This window comes from Salmo salar, unplaced genomic scaffold (genome assembly GCF_905237065.1).
Source record: "Salmo salar unplaced genomic scaffold, Ssal_v3.1, whole genome shotgun sequence".
NCBI classification, from domain to species: domain Eukaryota; kingdom Metazoa; phylum Chordata; class Actinopteri; order Salmoniformes; family Salmonidae; genus Salmo; species Salmo salar.
The window spans coordinates 65001-86361 of NW_025548249.1; the positions used below are offsets into that span (position 1 = coordinate 65001).

General features: G+C 45.4%; 1 protein-coding gene across 1 annotated transcript; it reads right to left on the reverse strand.

The window, feature by feature from the left end:
• Positions 1-3520: 3520 nt before the first annotated feature.
• Positions 3521-21361, reverse strand: LOC106593934 (monocyte to macrophage differentiation factor 2-like). Its single transcript, XM_045712082.1, has 7 exons — positions 21356-21361; positions 18577-18681; positions 18328-18488; positions 6042-6116; positions 4073-4174; positions 3896-3965; positions 3521-3703 (listed from the first exon to the last, which is right to left on the reverse strand). Exons 1-7 carry the CDS (start codon positions 21359-21361, stop codon positions 3521-3523), a joined length of 702 nt encoding a protein of 233 aa, XP_045568038.1.

Here is a 21361-nt window from a genome sequence, read left to right on the forward strand (position 1 = left end):
AGGAATGACTGAGCCATCTAGATATAGTTATACTAGACAGGACTGACTGAGCCATCTAGATATAGTTATACTAGACAGGACTGACTGAGCCATCTAGATATAGTTATACTAGACAGGACTGACTGAGCCATCTAGATATAGTTATACTAGACAGGGCTGACTGAGCCATCTAGATATAGTTATACTAGACAGGACTGACTGACATCTACAGTGCCTTCAGAAAGTATTCATTTTGTGTCAGTATAAAGGTACCACAGTATTACCCCTTAAAGGTGTCAGTATAAAGGTACCACAGTATAAAGGTACCACAGTATTACCCCTTAAAGGTGTCAGTATAAAGGTACCACAGTATTACCCCTTAAAGGTGTCAGTATAAAGGTACCACAGTATTACTCCTTAAAGGTGTCAGTATAAAGGTACCACAGTATTACTCCTTAAAGGTGTCGGTATAAAGGTACCACAGTATTACCCCTTAAAGGTGTCAGTATAAAGGTGCCACAGTGTTACTCCTTAAAGGTGTCAGTATAAAGGTAACACAGTATTACCCCTTAAAGGTGTCAGTATAAAGGTACCACAGTATTACTCCATAAAGGTGTCAGTATAAAGGTACCACAGTATTACTCCTTAAAGGTGTCAGTATAAAGGTGTCAGTATAAAGGTACCACAGTATTACTCCTTAAAGGTGTCAGTATAAAGGTACCACAGTATTACCCCTTAAAGGTGTCAGTATAAAGGTACCACAGTATTACTCCTTAAAGGTGTCAGTATAAAGGTGTCAGTATAAAGGTACCACAGTATTACTCCTTAAAGGTGTCAGTATAAAGGTACCACAGTATTACTCCTTAAAGGTGTCGGTATAAAGGTAACACAGTATTACCCCTTAAAGGTGTCAGTATAAAGATACCACAGTATTACTCCGTAAAGGTGTCAGTATAAAGGTACCACAGTATTACTCCTTAAAGGTGTCAGTATAAAGGTACCACAGTATTACTCCTTAAAGGTGTCAGTATAAAGGTACCACAGTGTTACTCCTTAAAGGTGTCAGTATAAAGGTACCACAGTATTACTCCTTAAAGGTGTCAGTATAAAGGTACCACAGTATTACTCCTTAAAGGTGTCAGTATAAAGGTACCACAGTATTACTCCTTAAAGGTGTCAGTATAAAGGTAACACAGTATTACTCCTTAAAGGTGTCAGTATAAAGGTACCACAGTATTACTCCTTAAAGGTGTCAGTATAAAGGTACCACAGTATTACTCCTTAAAGGTGTCGGTATAAAGGTACCACAGCATTACTCCTTAAAGGTGTCAGTATAAAGGTACCACAGTATTACCCCTTAAAGGTGTCAGTATAAAGGTGTCAGTATAAAGGTACCACAGTATTACCCCTTAAAGGTGTCAGTATAAAGGTACCACAGTATTACTCCTTAAAGGTGTCAGTATAAAGGTAACACAGTATTACTCCTTAAAGGTGTCAGTATAAAGGTACCACAGTATTACTCCTTAAAGGTGTCAGTATAAAGGTACCACAGTATTACTCCTTAAAGGTGTCAGTATAAAGGTGTCAGTATAAAGGTAACACAGTATTACTCCTTAAAGGTGTCAGTATAAAGGTACCACAGTATTACCCCTTAAAGGTGTCAGTATAAAGGTACCACAGTATTACTCCTTAAAGGTGTCAGTATAAAGGTGTCAGTATAAAGGTAACACAGTATTACTCCTTAAAGGTGTCAGTATAAAGGTGCCACAGTATTACTCCGTAAAGGTGTCAGTATAAAGGTACCACAGTATTACTCCTTAAAGGTGTCGGTATAAAGGTACCACAGCATTACCCCTTAAAGGTGTCAGTATAAAGGTACCACAGTATTACTCCTTAAAGGTGTCAGTATAAAGGTACCACAGTGTTACTCCTTAAAGGTGTCAGTATAAAGGTGTCAGTATAATGGTACCACAGTATTACTCCGTAAAGGTGTCATTATGAAGAGGTTGACTGTAGTGCAGGTCAGGTCTTCCTTCTGGTTGTTAATTGGTTCCTGTCTCTAATTGGACAGAGATCCTTCTGGTAGTTCATTGGTTCCTGTCTCTAATTGGACAGAGATCCTTCTGGTTGTTAATTGGTTCCTGTCTCTAATTGGACAGAGATCCTTCTGGTTGTTAATTGGTTCCTGTCTCTAATTGGACAGAGATCCTTCTGGTAGTTCATTGGTTCCTGTCTCTAATTGGACAGAGATCCTTCTGGTTGTTAATTGGTTCCTGTCTCTAATTGGACAGAGATCCTTCTGGTAGTTCATTGGTTCCTGTCTCTAATTGGACAGAGATCCTTCTGGTTGTTAATTGGTTCCTGTCTCTAATTGGACAGAGATCCTTCTGGTAGTTCATTGGTTCCTGTCTCTAATTGGACAGAGATCCTTCTGGTAGTTCATTGGTTCCTGTCTCTAATTGGACAGAGATCCTTCTGGTAGTTAATTGGTTCCTGTCTCTAATTGGACAGAGATCCTTCTGGTTGTTCATTGGTTCCTGTCTCTAATTGGACAGAGATCCTTCTGGTTGTTAATTGGTTCCTGTCTCTAATTGGACAGAGATCCTTCTGGTAGTTAATTGGTTCCTGTCTCTAATTGGACAGAGATCCTTCTGGTAGTTCATTGGTTCCTGTCTCTAATTGGACAGAGATCCTTCTGGTTGTTAATTGGTTCCTGTCTCTAATTGGACAGAGATCCTTCTGGTAGTTCATTGGTTCCTGTCTCTAATTGGACAGAGATCCTTCTGGTTGTTAATTGGTTCCTGTCTCTAATTGGACAGAGATCCTTCTGGTAGTTCATTGGTTCCTGTCTCTAATTGGACAGAGATCCTTCTGGTAGTTAATTGGTTCCTGTCTCTAATTGGACAGAGATCCTTCTGGTTGTTCATTGGTTCCTGTCTCTAATTGGACAGAGATCCTTCTGGTTGTTAATTGGTTCCTGTCTCTAATTGGACAGAGATCCTTCTGGTAGTTAATTGGTTCCTGTCTCTAATTGGACAGAGATCCTTCTGGTAGTTCATTGGTTCCTGTCTCTAATTGGACAGAGATCCTTCTGGTTGTTAATTGGTTCCTGTCTCTAATTGGACAGAGATCCTTCTGGTAGTTCATTGGTTCCTGTCTCTAATTGGACAGAGATCCTTCTGGTTGTTAATTGGTTCCTGTCTCTAATTGGACAGAGATCCTTCTGGTAGTTCATTGGTTCCTGTCTCTAATTGGACAGAGATCCTTCTGGTAGTTCATTGGTTCCTGTCTCTAATTGGACAGAGATCCTTCTGGTAGTTAATTGGTTCCTGTCTCTAATTGGACAGAGATCCTTCTGGTAGTTCATTGGTTCCTGTCTCTAATTGGACAGAGATCCTTCTGGTACTTCATTGGTTCCTGTCTCTAATTGGACAGAGAGAGTGATCCTACTATTACTACTAATAATAGTCAGACCAGATCACTGTTTAGCTAGCACCACGTTAGGTGTGTGTGTGTGTGTGTGTGTGTGTGTGTGTGTGTGTCAGTGTCCAGGTGTGTAAAGGTGTCTCCAGATAGCGTAGTAGTGTGTGGCTGCTCCCATGGCAACGAACAGGTGCCAGATGGCGTGAGCGAATGGGACGACTCCATCGCTCTTAAAGAAGGCCACACCCACTACGTAGAAAATCCCGCCCGCCGCCAGCTCACACAAACCTGCCGTGTCCGCCTGCAACACACACACACACACACACACACACACACACACACACACACACACACACACACACACACACACACACACACGGTCAGGGCTTAGGGGATAAACTACTTTGAAAGTTGGAACATTGACTTTAGGTAAATGTTTCTGGACGATCAATTGGTGTGTGTGTGTGAGTGTGTGTGTGTGTGTGTGTGTTACCATGGACAGGATGACCAGTGCAGGCCCCGCCCCCATGGCCACGTATCCTAGCAACTCCACCAGTTTATACCTGCAGGGAGTGACATCACCTCAGATCATTAACGTCAGGGATAGTGATGCGAGTGTGTGTGTGTGTGTGTGTGTGTGTGTGTGTGTGTGTGTGTGTGTGTGTGGTACCTCTCGTGGAAGTAGAAGACATATGTGGAGCCGATAATCGCCATGATCCAGATAATCCACCGCATGTGAGACGACCACGGACCCAACTCCCTCAGCATTAACCTGGAAACACCCAACTCCCTCAGCATTAACCTGGAAACACCCAACTCCCTCAGCATTAAACTGGAAACACCCAACTCCCTCATCATTAACCTGGAAACACCCAACTCCCTCAGCATTAACCTGGAAACACCCAACTCCCTCAGCATTAACCTGGAAACACCCAACTCCCTCATCATTAACCTGGAAACACCCAACTCCCTCAGCATTAACCTGGAAACACCCAACTCCCTCAGCATTAACCTGGAAACACCCAACTCCCTCAGCATTAACCTGGAAACACCCAACTCCCTCAGCATTAACCTGGAAACACCCAACTCCCTCAGCATTAACCTGGAAACACCCAACTCCCTCAGCATTAAACTGGAAACACCCAACTCCCTCAGCATTAACCTGGAAACACCCAACTCCCTCAGCATTAACCTGGAAACACCCAACTCCCTCAGTATTAACCTGGAAACACCCAACTCCCTCAGCATTAACCTGGAAACACCCAACTCCCTCAGCATTAACCTGAAAACACCCAACTCCCTCAGCATTAACCTGGAAACACATGACCCAACTCCCTCAGCATTAACCTGGAAACACATGACCCAACTCCCTCAGCATTAACCTGGAAACACCCAACTCCCTCAGCATTAACCTGGAAACACCCAACTCCTCAGCATTAACCTGGAAACACCCAACTCCCTCAGCATTAACCTGGAAACACCCAACTCCCTCAGCATTAACCTGGAAACACATGACCATGGACCCAACTCCCTCAGCATTAACCTGGAAACACATGACCATGGACCCAACTCCCTCAGCATTAACCTGGAAACACCCAACTCCCTCAGCATTAACCTGGAAACACCCATGACCCAACTCCCTCAGCATTAACCTGGAAAAACATGACCCAACTCCCTCAGCATTAACCTGGAAACACCCAACTCCCTCAGCATTAACCTGGAAACACCCAACTCCCTCAGCATTAACCTGGAAACACCCAACTCCCTCAGCATTAACCTGGAAACAGAATTAACATAGCAGGTTAGGAGAATTAACGCAGCAGGTTAGGGAGAATTAACGTAGCAGGTTAGGGAGAATTAACGCAGCAGGTTAGGAGAATTAACGTACTGTAGCAGGTTAGGAGAATTAACGTAGCAGGTTAGGGAGAATTAACGCAGCAGGTTAGGAGAATTAACATAGCAGGTTAGGAGAATTAACGTGGCAGATTAGGAGAATTAACGTAGCAGGTTAGGAGAATTAACGTAGCAGGTTAGGAGAATTAACGTAGCAGGTTAGGAGAATTAACGTAGCAGGTTAGGAGAATTAACGTAGCAGGTTAGGAGAATTAACGCAGCAGGTTAGGAGAATTAACATAGCAGGTTAGGAGAATTAACGTAGCAGGTTAGGAGAATGAGGTTAAGTTTAGGAAAAGGCTTAGCTAAAATGCTCTCACAGCCATAAAACGGTCTTGAGTGGCAACAAATCTGCCCAGTTAGCGGTTTGATTTCCATCCTCCCTCTCCTGTTGATACGCCCGTTAATGTTGACACACACACACACACACACACACACACACACACACACACCTACCAGGGGGTACACACACACACCTACCAGGGGGTACACACACCTACCAGGGGGTACACACACCTACCAGGGGGTACACACACCTACCAGGGGGTACACACACACCTACCAGGGGGTACACACACCTACCAGGGGGTACACACACCTACCAGGGGGTACACACACCTACCAGGGGGTACACACACACCTACCAGGGGGTACACACACCTACCAGGGGGTACACACACACCTACCAGGGGGTACACACACCTACCAGGGGGTACACACACCTACCAGGGGGTACACACACCTACCAGGGGGTGTAGGAAGCAGCGATGAAGAAGTAGATGGCCATTCTGTCACACATGTGGAAACGCTGCTCCACTATACTGTAGAGAGACAGTTATTACACACAGTTATTACACACAGTTATTACACACAGTTATTATACACACAGTTATTATACACACAGTTATTACACACACAGTTATTATACACACAGTTATTATACACACAGTTATTACACACAGTTATTACACACACAGTTATTACACACAGTTATTATACACACAGTTATTACACACAGTTATTACACACACGCTGCTCCACTATAGAGAGACAGTTATTACACACAGTTATTACACACAGTTATTACACACAGTTATTACACACACAGTTATTACACACAGTTATTACACACACGCTGCTCCACTATAGAGAGACAGTTATTACACACAGTTATTACACACAGTTATTACACACAGTTATTACACACACGCTGCTCCACTAGACTGTAGAGAGACAGTTATTACTCACAGTTATTACACACACAGTTATTACACACAGTTATTACACACACAGTTATTACACACAGTTATTACACACACGCTGCTCCACTATAGAGAGACAGTTATTACACACAGTTATTACACACAAATATTACACACAGTTATTACACACACGCTGCTCCACTAGACTGTAGAGAGACAGTTATTACACACAGTTATTACACACAGTTATTACACACACAGTTATTACACACACAGTTATTATACACACAGTTATTATACACAGTTATTACACACACGCTGCTCCACTATACTGTAGAGAGACAGTTATTACACACACAGTTATTACACACAGTTATTACACACACAGTTATTATACACACAGTTATTATACACAGTTATTACACACACAGTTATTATACACACAGTTATTATACACAGTTATTACACACACGCTGCTCCACTATACTGTAGAGACAGTTATTACACACACAGTTATTACACACACAGTTATTATACACACAGTTATTATACACAGTTATTACACACACGCTGCTCCACTATACTGTAGAGAGACAGTTATTACACACAGTTATTACACACAGTTATTATACACAGTTATTACACACAGTTATTACACACACAGTTATTATACACACAGTTATTATACACAGTTATTACACACAGTTATTATACACACAGTTATTACACACAGTTATTATACACACAGTTATTATACACACAGTTATTATACACACAGTTATTATACACAGTTATTACACACACGCTGCTCCACTATACTGTAGAGAGACAGTCATTACACACAGTTATTACACACAGTTATTACACACACAGTTATTACACACACAGTTATTACACACAGTTATTACACTATACTGTTATATACACTATACTCTAATATACAGTTATTACACACACAGTTATTACACACAGTTATTACACACACAGTTATTATACACAGTTATTACACACAGTTATTATACACACACAGTTATTATACACAGTTATTATACACAGTTATTATACACACAGTTATTACACACACAGTTATTATACACAGTTATTATACACACAGTTATTACACACACAGTTATTATACACACAGTTATTATACACACAGTTATTATACACAGTTATTATAGACACAGTTATTACACACAGTTATTACACACAGTTATTATACACACAGTTATTACACACAGTTATTACACACAGTTATTACACACACAGTTATTATACGCACAGTTATTATACGCACAGTTATTATACACAGTTATTACACACACAGTTATTACACACACAGTTATTATACACAGTTATTACACACACAGTTATTACACACAGTTATTACACACACAGTTATTATACACACAGTTATTACACACACAGTTATTACACACACAGTTATTATACACACAGTTATTATACACACAGTTATTACACACACAGTTATTATACACAGTTATTATACACACAGTTATTATACACACAGTTATTATACACACAGTTATTATACACAGTTATTATACACAGTTATTATAGACACAGTTATTACACACAGTTATTACACACAGTTATTATACACACAGTTATTACACACAGTTATTACACACAGTTATTACACACACAGTTATTATACGCACAGTTATTACACGCACAGTTATTATACACAGTTATTACACACACAGTTATTACACACAGTTATTACACACACAGTTATTAAACACACAGTTATTATACACAGTTATTATAGACACAGTTATTACACACACATTTATTACACACAGTTATTACACACACAGTTATTAAACAGTTATTACACACAGTTATTAAACAGTTATTACACACAGTTATTACACACAGTTATTACACACACAGTTATTATACACAGTTATTACACACAAAGTTATTACATACAGTTATTACACACAGTTATTACACACAGTTATTACACACACAGTTATTACTCAAAGTTATTACACACAGTTATTACACACAGTTATTACACACACAGTTATTACACAGAGTTATAACACACATTTATTACACACACAGTTATTACACACACAGTTATTATACACACAGTTATTATACACAGTTATTATACACAGTTATTAAGCACAGTTATTATACACAGTTATTATACACACAGTTATTACACAGTTATTACACACAGTTATTACACACAGTTATTATACACACAGTTATTACACACAGTTATTATACGCGCAGTTATTACACACACACAGTTATTACACACAGTTATTATACACGCAGTTATTATACACACAGTTATTACACACACAGTTATTACACACACACAGTTATTACACACAGTTATTACACACAGTTATTATACACACAGTTATTATACACAGTTATTACACACAGTTATTACACACACAGTTATTACACACAGTTATTATACACAAAGTTATTATACACAGTTATTACACACACAGTTATTATACACACAGCTATTACACACACAGCTATTACACACAGTTATTACACACAGTTATTACACACGCAGTTATTATACACACAGTTATTATACACAGTTATTACACACACAGTTATTACACACACACAGTTATTATACACACATGTATTATACACACAGTTATTATACCCACAAATATTACACACACAGTTATTATACACACAGTTATTATACACACAGCTATTACACACACATTTATTATACACACAGTTATTACACACACAGTTATTACACACACAGTTATTATACACAGTTATTATACACACAGTTATTACACACAGTTATTATACACACCGTTATTACACACACAGCTATTATACACACAGCTATTATACACACAGTTATTATACACACAGTTATTATACACAGTTATTATACACAGTTATTACACACACAGTTATTATACACAGTTATTATACACACAGTTATTATACCCACAGTTATTACACACAGTTATTACACACACAGTTATTACACACACAGTTATTACACACAGTTATTACACACACAGTTATTACACACAGTTATTACACACACAGTTATTATACACACAGTTATTATACATAGTTATTATACAGTTAAAATACACACAGTTATTATAGACACAGTTATTTTACACACAGCTATTACACACAGTTATTACACACAGTTATTATACACACAGTTATTATACATAGTTATTATACAGTTAAAATACACACAGTTATTATACACACAGTTATTATACAAAGTTATTACACAGACAGTTATTATACTGTGATGACCCTCCCATTCTGATACGACCCTCCCACTCTGATACGACCCTCCCACTCTGATACGACCCTCCCACTCTGATATGACCCTCCCACTCTGCAACGACCCTCCCACTCTGATACGACCCTCCCACTCTGATACGACCCTCCCACTCTGATACAACCCTCCCACTCTGCAACGATCCTCCCACTCTGCGACGACCCTCCCACTCTGATACAACCCTCCCACTCTGATACGACCCTCCCACTCTGATACGACCCTCCCACTCTGCGACGACCCTCCCACTCTGATACGACCCTCCCACTCTGTCTGACGACCCTCCCACTCTGATACGACCCTCCCACTCTGATACGACCTTCCACTCTGATACGACCCTCCCACTCTGTCTGACGACCCTCCCACTCTGATACGACCCTCCCACTCTGCGACGACCCTCCCACTCTGATACGACCCTCCCACTCTGATACGACCCTCCCACTCTGATACGACCCTCCCACTCTGATACGACCCTCCCACTCTGCGACGACCCTCCCACTCTGCGATGACCCTCCCACTCTGATACGACCCTCCCACTCTGATACGACCCTCCCACTCTGTCCGACGACCCTCCCACTCTGTCTGACGACCCTCCCACTCTGATACGACCCTCCCACTCTGATACAACCCTCCCACTCTGATACGACCCTCCCACTCTGTCTGACGACCCTCCCACTCTGCGACGACCCTCCCACTCTGTCTGACGACCCTCCCACTCTGATACGACCCTCCCACTCTGTCTGACGACCCTCCCACTCTGCGACGACCCTCCCACTCTGTCTGCCAAATTCTTCCTCTTTGCTCTTGTTTTCCTTAATAGGATGTCTGTGGGTCGGAGCCGGGAGGGTCGTCAGCGACATGGGACAGACCTGGGATCGGGTGTGTCCCGGGATAAATACACCTTTCCCCCATTCATTGAGGAGACTTTCTCCACGCAGACACACTGTTGGATTTTGGTTGTGCCATTTCTGTGGGAGGGAGGGGCTGCGCTTAGGGAGGCTGGAGGAGGGGCCATCACGTGCACCATCTGTGGCCGCAGAGGGCACACTGCCGGTCGGTTCTGGGTTGGTCCCTCTGGGAGTCGAGGCAGCAGGCAGAGCACTCTGGCGTCACCCCAGGTGAGTCTGCACCACTCTCATCCAGAGTCCTCTGTTGTCCACCTGTTTGTACCTGTTTGTTTTCCTGAGTTTTCCCAGCATAAGGCGCTCGTCGATTCAGGCGCGGCTGGGAATTTTATCGACAGAGCGTTCGCCCTTAGTTTAGGGATCCCCGTTATTATTCCTGTGGTTAGACCTTTCCCGGTACACGCTCTGGATAGTCGACCATTAGGGTCCGGGCTAATCAGGGAAGCCACCATCTCCCTGGCCATGGTGACGCAAGGGGGTCACGAGGAGAAGATCAGTCTCTTCCTCATTGACTCTCCTGCGTTTCCCGTGGTGCTAGGCCTTTCCTGGTTGGCTCGTCATAACCCCACCATTTCCTGGCAACAGAGGGCTCTCACGGGGTGGTCGCGAGAGTGCTCGGGGAGGTGTGTAGGGGTTTCGTTGGTGCTACCACGGTGGAAAGTCCAGACCAGGTCTCCACCGTGCGCATCCCCCCTGAATATGCCGATTTGGCTCTCGCCTTCTCCAAGAAGAAGGCGACTCAATTACCACCTCATCGACGGGGGGATTGTGCGATAAATCTCCTGGTAGACGCTGCACTTCCCAGGAGTCACGTGTATCCCCTGTCGCAAGCAGAGACGGCGGCTATGGAGACATATGTCTCTGATTCCTGCGTCAGGGGTACATTCGGTCCTCCACTTCACCCGCCACCTCGAGTTTCTTTTTGGTGAAGAAGAAGGACGCAGGTTTACGCCCCGTGCATTGACTATCGAGGTCTCAATCAAATCCCGATGAGGTACAGTTACCCGTTACCTCTCATCGCCACGGCGATTGAGTCAATGCACGGGGCGCGCGTCTTCAGTAAACTGGATCTCAGGAGCGCGTACAACCTGGTGCGTATTCAGGAGGGAGACGAGTGGAAGACGGTGTTTAGTACAACCTTTAGGGCATTATGAGTACCTCGTCATGCCGTACGGGTTGATGAACGCTCCATCAGTCTTCCAATCCTTTGTGGACGAGATCTTCAGGGACCTGCACGGGCAGGGTGTAGTGGTGTATATCGACGACATTCTGATATACTCCGCTACACGCCCCGAGCATGTGTCCCTGGTACGCAGGGTGCTGGGTCATGACCTGTACGTCAAGGCTGAGAAATGCCTGTTCTTCCAACAGTCCGTCTCCTTCCTAGGGTACCGCATTTCCACCTCAGGGGTGGAGATGGAGAGTGACCGCATTTCAGCCGTGCGTAATTGGCCGACTCCCACCACGGTAAAGGAGGTGCAGAGGTTTTTAGGGTTTGCCAACTACTACCGGAGGTTAATCCTGTCAGGGATTTCTTCGTCGGAGGACGATATAGCGAAATCATCGTCGGAAAAAGAGGACCAAAATGCAGCAGGAGTTGTGATAGTTCATTTTTGAACATTTAATAAACTCAAAAACGAACATACAAAAATAACAAAACGAACTCGCGATTTACAGACAGTCCTGTTAGGCTCACACACGCTAAACACGAAACAATCTCCCACAAATACACAGACAAACACACCCAACTAATATAGGACTTCCAATCAAAGGCAACACCACACAGCTGCCTTCAATTGGAAGTCCACCCCAATTAACTCAACATAGAAACAGATCAACCAGACTACACATAGAAATACATCAACATAGACCATAACTCAAAACCCGGAAATAATAAATCAAACGCCTTCTAACTAACACACCACCCTGAACCACATAAAACAAATACCCTCTGCCACGTCCTGACCAAACTAAAATGACAATTAACCCTTATACTGGCCAGGACGTGACATATCCGGGGTTTTGGCCAGGTGGCTGCTCCCATTACCTCACTGCTGAAGGGGGGTCCTGTACGTCTGCAGTGGTCGGCTGAGGCGGACAGGGCTTTTGGGCACCTGAGAACTCTGTTTACCTCGGCTCCCGTGCTGGCCCATCCGGATCCCTCTTTGGCGTTCATAGTGGAGGTGGACCCGTCTGAGGCTGGGATAGGAGCTATGCTCTCTCAGCGCTCAGGCACGCCAACGAAGCTCCGCCCCTGTGCTTTCTTCTCGAAGAAGCTCAGCCCGACCGGAGCGAAACTATGACGTGGGGGACCGGGAGCTGTTGGCTGTCGTCAAGGCTTCGAAGGCATGGAGACATTGGCTTGAGGGGGCTAAACAACCTTTTCTCATCTGGACTGACCACCGCAATCTGGAGTACATCCGGGCAGCGAGGAGACTGAATCCTCATCAGGCAAGGTGGGCCATGTTCTTTACCCGTTTTGTGTTTACCATGTCCTACAGACCAGGTTCCCAGAATATGAAGGCAGATGCACTGTCCCGGCTGTATGACACAGAGGAGCGGCCCATGGATCAGACTCCCATACTCCCGGCCTCCTGCCTGGTAGCGCCGGTCGTGTGGGAGCTGGACGCGGACATTGAGCAGGCGTTGCGTACAGAGCCCGCTCCCCTCCAGTGTCCCGTCGGGCGTCTGTACGTTCCGTCTGCTGTCCGTGACCAGTTGATCTATTGGGCCCACAAGTCCCTCCTCTGGTCATCCGGGGATCGGTCGGACAGTGAGCTGTCTGACTGGGAAGTACTGGTGGCCCACTTTGGCTAAGGACGTGAGGGTTTATGTTTCCTCGTGCTCAGTGTGCGCCCAGTGCAAGGCCCCTAGGCACATGCCCAGAGGTAAGTTACAACCCTTACCCGTTCCACAACGGCCGTGGTCGCACCTGTCGGTAGATTTCCTTAACGATCTTCCTCCCTCACAGGGTAACACCGCGATCCTGGTCGTTGTGGATCGTTTTCTGGCTCTCTCCCTTTACTCGGTCTCCCTACGGCCCTACAAACTGCGGAGGCCCTGTTTACACAGGTCTTCCGGCACTACGGGGTGCCTGAGGACATAGTGTCTGATCGGGGTCCCCAGTTCACGTCGAGGGTCTGGAAGGCGTTCATGGAACAACTGGGGGTCTCGGTCAGCCTTACCTCAGGTTTTCACCCAGAGAGTAACGGGCAGGTGGAGAGAGTAAACCAGGATGTGGGTAGGTTTCTGAGGTCCTATTTCCAGGACTGGCCGGGGGAGTGGGCAGCGTTCGTGCCCTGGGCAGAGATGGCCCAGAACTCGCTCCGCCACTCCTCCACTAACCTTACCCCCTTCCAGTGCGTACTGGGGTATCAGTCAGTTCTGGCTCCTTGGCATCAGAGTCAGACCGAGGCTCCTGCGGTGGACGACTGGTTCTGGCGTGCGGAGGAAACATGGGACACCGCCCATGTCCACCTTCAGCGCGCCTCGCTGCGTCAGAAAGTGGGCGCAGACCGTCACCGCAGTGAGGACCGGGTCTGGCTCTCGACCCGAAACCTGCCCCTTCGCCTGCCCTGCCGGGAAGCTGGGCCCACGGTTTGTGGGGCTATTCAAAGTCCCGAGGAGACTGAACGAGGTGCGTTACAGGTTACCGCTTCCCCCGATTACCGTATTAACCCCTCGTTCCATGTGTCTCTCCTCAGGCCGGTGGTGGTTGGTCCGCTCCAGGAATCTGAGGTGCGGGAGGTTCCTCGCCCTGGACATCGAGGGGCCCCGGCGTACTCTGTTCGTTCCATCCTGGATTCGAGACGTCGGAGCGGGAGGCCTTCGGACCCGTGGCAGTGGTGGGGGGTACGGTCCGGAGGAGAGGCGCTGGGTTCCGGTGGCGGATGTGTTGGACCCTGAACTGCTGCGCGAGTTCCACCGTCGCCGGCGGATCGCCTGGAGTCGCGCATCACAACTTCCGCGACGGCTCCTCTCCTTGTTCGGGCGGCGTTCGGCGTCACCGGCTTTCTAGCCATCGCCGCATATCCATTTGTTTTGTCTTGTTCCCTGCACACCTGGTTTTCATTCCCTAATCACACAGCATGTGTTTATTCCTCTGTTCCCCTCCATGTCTTTGTGTGAGATTGTAATTGTTACGTGTTTCGTGTGTAGCCAGGCTGGGTTTTTGTCCGTTAGTATTGGGAAACACTGACAGACTCTCAGAACATAGACAACCAGGATCCTTCAGTATATGGAAACACTAAAAGAATCCAGACTGACAACGTTTAAACACCAAATAACGTAGAGCAGAAATAGGCCGATACCCGCTAATTATCATAATCCAGGAAAAAAACGTTAAATTCTACAACCACCTAAAAGGAAGCGATTCCCCAAACCTTCCATAACAAAGCCATCACCTACAGAGAGATGAACCTGGAGAAGAGTCCCTAAGCAAGCTGGTCCTGGGGCTCTGTTCACAAACACAAACAGACCCCACAGAGCCCCAGGACAGCAACACAAACAGACCCCACAACCAAATCATGTGAAAATAAAAAATATATTTACTTTGGAAAGAATTAACAAAAAAACAGAGCAAACTAGAATGCTATTTGTCCCTAAACAGAGAGGACACAGAGGCAGAATACCTGACCACTGTGACTGACCCAAACTTAACAGACGCTTTGACAGGTTATATCCTGCCTGTTTGGCCCTGTCCGGGGGTATCATCGGATGGGGCCACAGTGTCTTCTGATCCCTCCTGTCTCAGCCTCCAGTATTTATGCTGCAGTAGTTTATGTGTCGGGGGGCTAGGGTCAGTCTGTTACATCTGGAGTATTTCTCTTGTCTTGTCCGGTGTCCTGTGTGAATTTAAATATGCTCTCTCTAATTCTCTCTTTCTCTCTTTCTGTCTTTCTCTCGGAGGACCTGAGCCCTAGGACCATGCCTCAGGACTACCTGGTATGATGACTCCTTGCTGTCCCCAGTCCACCTGGCCGTGCTGCTGCTCCAGTTTCAACTGTTCTGCCTGCGGCTATGGAACCCTGACCTGTTCACCGGACGTGCTTGTTGCACCCTCGACAACTACTATGATTATTATTATTTGACCATGCTGGTCATTTGTGAACATTTTAACATCTTGACCATGTTCTGTTATAATATCCACCCTGCACAGCCAGAAGAGGACTGGCCACCCCTCATAGCCTGGTTCCTCTCTAGGTTTCTTCCTAGGTTTTTGGCCTTTCTAGGGAGTTTTTCCTAGGGAGTTTTTCCTAGCCACCGTGCTTCTTTCACATGCATTGCTTGCTGTTTGGGGTTTAAGGCTGGGTTTCTGTACAGCACTTTGAGAATATCAGCTGATGTACGAAGGGCTATATAAATACATTTGATTTGATTTGACTATGTACTGTGAGCATAGCCTTGCTATTGAGAAAGGTCACTGTTGGCTCTCAAGAGAAGACAGGCTATGTGCAACACTGCCCACAAAATGAGGTGGAAACTGAGCTGCCACTTCCTAACCTCCTGCCCAAATGTATGACCATATTAAAGACACATATTTCCCTCAAATTACACAGATCCACAAAGAATTAGAAAACAAACCCAATTTTGATAAACTCCCATATCTACTGGGTGAAATACCACAGAGTTTAATCACAGCAGCAAGATGTGTGACCTGTTGCCGCAAGAAAAGGTCAACCAGTGAAGAACAAACACCATTGTAAATACAACCCATATTTATGTTTATTTATTTTCCCTTTTGGACTTTAACTATTTGCACATCGTTACAACACTGTAGACATGACATGACATCTGAAATGTCTCTCTATTCAGAGATACTAACCGGAGGTGTCTGATCAGAGATACTAACCGTCTGATCAGAGATACTAACCGTCTGATCAGAGATACTAACCGTCTGATCAGAGATACTAACCGGAGGTGTCTGATCAGAGATACTAACCGGAGGTGTCTGATCAGAGATACTAACCGTCTGATCAGAGATACTAACCGTCTGATCAGAGATACTAACCGGAGGTGTCTGATCAGAGATACTAACCGTCTGATCAGAGATACTAACCGTCTGATCAGAGATACTAACCGGAGGTGTCTGATCAGAGATACTAACCGTCTGATCAGAGATACTAACCGTCTGATCAGAGATACTAACCGGAGGTGTCTGATCAGAGATACTAACCGTCTGATCAGAGATACTAACCGGAGGTGTCTGATCAGAGATACTAACCGGAGGTGTCTGATCAGAGATACTAACCGGAGGTGTCTGATCAGAGATACTAACCGGAGGTGTCTGATCAGAGATACTAACCGTCTGATCAGAGATACTAACCGGAGGTGTCTGATCAGAGATACTAACCGGAGGTGTCTGATCAGAGATACTAACCGGAGGTGTCTGATCAGAGATACTAACCGGAGGTGTCCGATCAGAGATACTAACCGTCTGATCAGAGATACTAACCGTCTGATCAGAGATACTAACCGGAGGTGTCTGATCAGAGATACTAATCGTCTGATCAGAGATACTAACTGTTTGATCAGAGATACTAACCGGAGGTGTCTGATCAGAGATACTAACCGTCTGATCAGAGATACAAACTGGAGGTGTCTGATCAGAGATACTAACCGTCTGATCAGAGATACTAACCGGAGGTGTCTGATCAGAGATACTAACCGTCTGATCAGAGATACTAACCGGAGGTGTCTGATCAGAGATACTAACCGTCTGATCAGAGATACTAACCGGAGGTGTCTGATCAGAGATACTAACCGGAGGTGTCTGATCAGAGATACTAACCGTCTGATCAGAGATACTAACCGGAGGTGTCTGATCAGAGATACTAACCGTCTGATCAGAGATACTAACCGTCTGATCAGAGATACTAACCGGAGGTGTCTGATCAGAGATACTAACCGGAGGTGTCTGATCAGAGATACTAACCGGAGGTGTCTGATCAGAGATACTAACCGTCTGATCAGAGATACTAACCGGAGGTGTCTGATCAGAGATACTAACCGGAGGTGTCTGATCAGAGATACTAACCGGAGGTGTCTGATCAGAGATACTAACCGGAGGTGTCCGATCAGAGATACTAACCAGTCTGATCAGAGATACTAACCGTCTGATCAGAGATACTAACCGGAGGTGTCTGATCAGAGATACTAACCGTCTGATCAGAGATACTAACGTGTTTGATCAGAGATACTAACCGGAGGTGTCTGATCAGAGATACTAACCGTCTGATCAGAGATACAAACCGGAGGTGTCTGATCAGAGATACTAACCGGTCTGATCAGAGATACTAACCGGAGGTGTCTGATCAGAGATACTAACCGTCTGATCAGAGATACTAACCGGAGGTGTCTGATCAGAGATACTAACCGTCTGATCAGAGATACTAACCGGAGGTGTCTGATCAGAGATACTAACCGGAGGTGTCTGATCAGAGATACTAACCGTCTGATCAGAGATACTAACCGGAGGTGTCTGATCAGAGATACTAACCGTCTGATCAGAGATACTAACCGTCTGATCAGAGATACTAACCGGAGGTGTCTGATCAGAGATACTAACCGGAGGTGTCTGATCAGAGATACTAACCGGAGGTGTCTGATCTTCCAGGCCACGGTGTGAAACAGAGTGGAGGAGATGAATAGACCGCTAAGCCCCGCCCCGTACAACCAGGCAGCAGCAGCCTGCCATTGGTCCACAGACAGGAAGTAGAGTACAGACCCGCCCACCAGGCTGGGGATGATCCAGACCTGTGGAGGATCATGGGTAAACAAGGCATTGTGGGTAGAACCAGAGATAAACAGATGAATCTGTAGATAGGTGGTGTGTGTAACTCACTCCATGCGTGGCACAGTTCGCGGCATGTTCATAGTCTGTAGGTCGATATCTCTCACTGGATGGAACTCTGCCATTCATGAACCTGGAAAACACACAACCAGGATACTGCTGAACACAACCAGGATACTGCTGAACACAACCTGGATACTGCTGAACACTACCAGGATACTGCTGAACACAACCTGGATACTGCTGAACACAACCAGGATACTGCTGAACACAACCAGGATACTGCCATTCAACCAGGATACTGCTGAACACAACCAGGATACTGCTGAACACAACCAGGATACTGCTGAACACAACCAGGATACTGCTGAACACAACCTGGATACTGCTGAACACTACCAGGATACTGCTGAACACAACCTGGATACTGCTGAACACTACCAGGATACTGCTGAACACAACCAGGATACTGCTGAACACATCCAGGATACTGCTGAACACAACCAGGATACTGCTGAACACAACCAGGATACTGCTGAACACAACATGGATACTGCTGAACACAACCAGGATACTGCTGAACACAACCAGGATACTGCTGAACACAACCAGGATACTGCTGCATTCAACCAGGATACTGCTGAACACAACCAGGATACTGCTGAACACAACCAGGATACTGCTGAACACAACCAGGATACTGCTGAACACAACCAGGATACTGCTGAACACAACCAGGATACTGCTGAACACAACCAGGATACTGCTGAACACTACCAGGATACTGCTGAACACAACCAGGATACTGCTGAACACAACCATTCAACCAGGATACTGCTGAACACAACCAGGATACTGCTGAACACAACCAGGATACTGCTGAACACAACCTGGATACTGCTGAACACAACCAGGATACTGCTGAACACAACCAGGATACTGCTGAACACAACCAGGATACTGATGAACACAACCAGGATACTGCTGAACACAACCAGGATACTGCTGAACACAACCAGGATACTGCTGAACACAACCAGGATACTGCTGAACACAACCAGGATACTGCTGAACACAACCATTAAACCTGGATACTGCTGAACACAACCAGGATACTGCTGAACACAACCAGGATACTGCTGAACACAACCTGGATACTGCTGAACACAACCAGGATACTGCTGAACACAACCAGGATACTGCTGAACACAACCAGGATACTGCTGAACACAACCAGGATACTGCTGAACACTAACTGGATACTGCTGAACACTAACTGGATACTGCTGAACACAACCAGGATACTGCTGAACACAACATGGATACTGCTGAACACAACCAGGATACTGCTGAACACAACCAGGATACTGCTGAACACAACCAGGATACTGCTGAACACAACCAGGATACTGCTGAACACTACTAGGATAAAGCTGAACACAACCGTGGATACTGCTGAACACAACCTGGATACTGCTGAACACAACCAGGATACTGCTGAACTCTGCCATTCAACCAGGATACTGCTGAACACCCCCAGGATACTGCTGAACACAACCTGGATACTGCTGAACACAACCAGGATACTGCTGAACACAACCAGGATACTGCTGAACACAACCAGGATACTGCTGAAACAACCAGGATACTGCTGAACACAACCAGGATACTGCTGAACACAACCAGGATACTGCTGAACACAACCAGGATACTGCTGAACACAACCTGGATACTGCTGAACACAACCAGGATACTGCTGAACACAACCAGGATACTGATGAACACAACCAGGATACTGCTGAACACAACCTGGATACTGCTGAACACAACCAGGATACTGCTGAACACAACCAGGATACTGCTGAACACAACCTGGATACTGCTGAACACAACCAGGATACTGCTGAACACAACCAGGATACTGCTGAACACAACCAGGATACTGCTGAACACAACCTGGATACTGCTGAACACAACCAGGATACTGCTGAACACAACCAGGATACTGCTGAACACAACCAGGATACTGCCATTCAACCAGGATACTGCTGAACACAACCAGGATACTGCTGAACACAACCTGGATACTGCTGAACACAACCAGGATACTGCTGAACACAACCAGGATACTACTGAACACAACCAGGGTACTGCTGAACACTACCAGGATACTGCTGAACTCTGCCATTCAACCAGGATACTGCTGAACTCTACCATTCAACCAGGATACTGCTGAACTCTATCATTCAACCAGGATACTGCTGAACTCTGCCATTCGAACCTGGATACTGCTGAACTCTGCTGTTTAATGTGTCTCCTGGCCTCTATAATGTGTGTGTGTGTGTGTGTGTGTGTGTGTGTGTGTGTGTGTGTGTGTGTGTGTGTGTGTGTCTGTGTGTCTGTGTCTGTGTCTGTGTGTGTGTGTGTGTGTGTGTGTGTGTGTGTGTGTGTGTGTGTGTGTGTGTGTGTGTGTGTGTCTGTGTCTGTGTGTGTGTGTGTGTGTCTTTAATCAGCAGTAAATCTCTCAATCCCAGTTTACAGAGAGGCACATCTGGACATGTTATGAAACCACATTTCATAAGTCAACACACACACACACACACACACACACACACACAGACACACACACAGGGTTCACGGTAGTGCCTGATTCAACACAGGGTCCCTCGGCCCGAGCAGAAGCTGTGTGACGGGAAGGTTCAGGGTTCAGGGGTCAGGGTTCAGGGTTCAGGGGTCAGGGTTCAGGGTTCAGGGGTTCAGGGTTCAGGGTTCAGGGGTTCAGGGTTCAGGGGTCAGGGTTCAGGGGTCAGGGTTCAGGGTAGCTATTTACTTCCAT

Coding starts and splice junctions, on each gene's coding strand:
- LOC106593934 (XM_045712082.1), bottom strand. Junction 18,489..18,576: donor CGAACTGTGCCACGCATGGA/GTGAGTTACACA, acceptor GATCCTCCACAG/GTCTGGATCATCCCCAGCCT. Junction 3,704..3,895: donor CACTGGTCATCCTGTCCATG/GTAACACACACA, acceptor TGTGTGTTGCAG/GCGGACACGGCAGGTTTGTG.